The 285-nt window shown below is 57.2% G+C and overlaps 1 protein-coding gene across 1 annotated transcript in view; it reads left to right on the forward strand.

Annotated features, from left to right (window-relative positions):
- The first annotated feature begins 33 nt into the window (after positions 1–33).
- CDO1 (cysteine dioxygenase type 1) overlaps positions 34–285 on the forward strand; it is a 9,577-nt gene continuing 9,325 nt past the window's right edge. The window contains exon 1 of the mRNA XM_009634626.2: positions 34–217. Within this exon, the coding sequence (XP_009632921.2) occupies positions 39–217 (179 nt within the window). The 5' untranslated portion in view covers positions 34–38. The remainder of the gene's footprint in view (positions 218–285) is intronic.

A 285-nucleotide genomic window follows, 5' to 3' on the forward strand; every position in this document is an offset into this window, starting at 1 on the left:
GTGGGCAGCGACTGGAACCGATGGAGCAGCCGGCTTTGATGGAGCAACCGGTGCAAACGGAGACGTGGAAAGCGAGGAGTTTGGAGGAGCTGGTTCGCATCCTCCATCGGATATTCGCCGAGGACAAAGTCAGCGTGGAAGAAGTCCAGGCGCTGATGGAGTCGTACGAAAGCAACCCCGAGGAATGGCTGCAGTACGCCAAATTCGACCAGTACAGGTACAACCTCCTCCATACATACACACACCGTATTGCAAACGGTCCCTCAAGACCGCGGTCCTGCGGAG

Source organism: Egretta garzetta, unplaced genomic scaffold (genome assembly GCF_000687185.1).
Source record: "Egretta garzetta isolate BGI_Z169 unplaced genomic scaffold, ASM68718v1 scaffold272, whole genome shotgun sequence".
In the NCBI taxonomy this organism is placed as follows: Eukaryota; Metazoa; Chordata; class Aves; order Pelecaniformes; family Ardeidae; genus Egretta; species Egretta garzetta.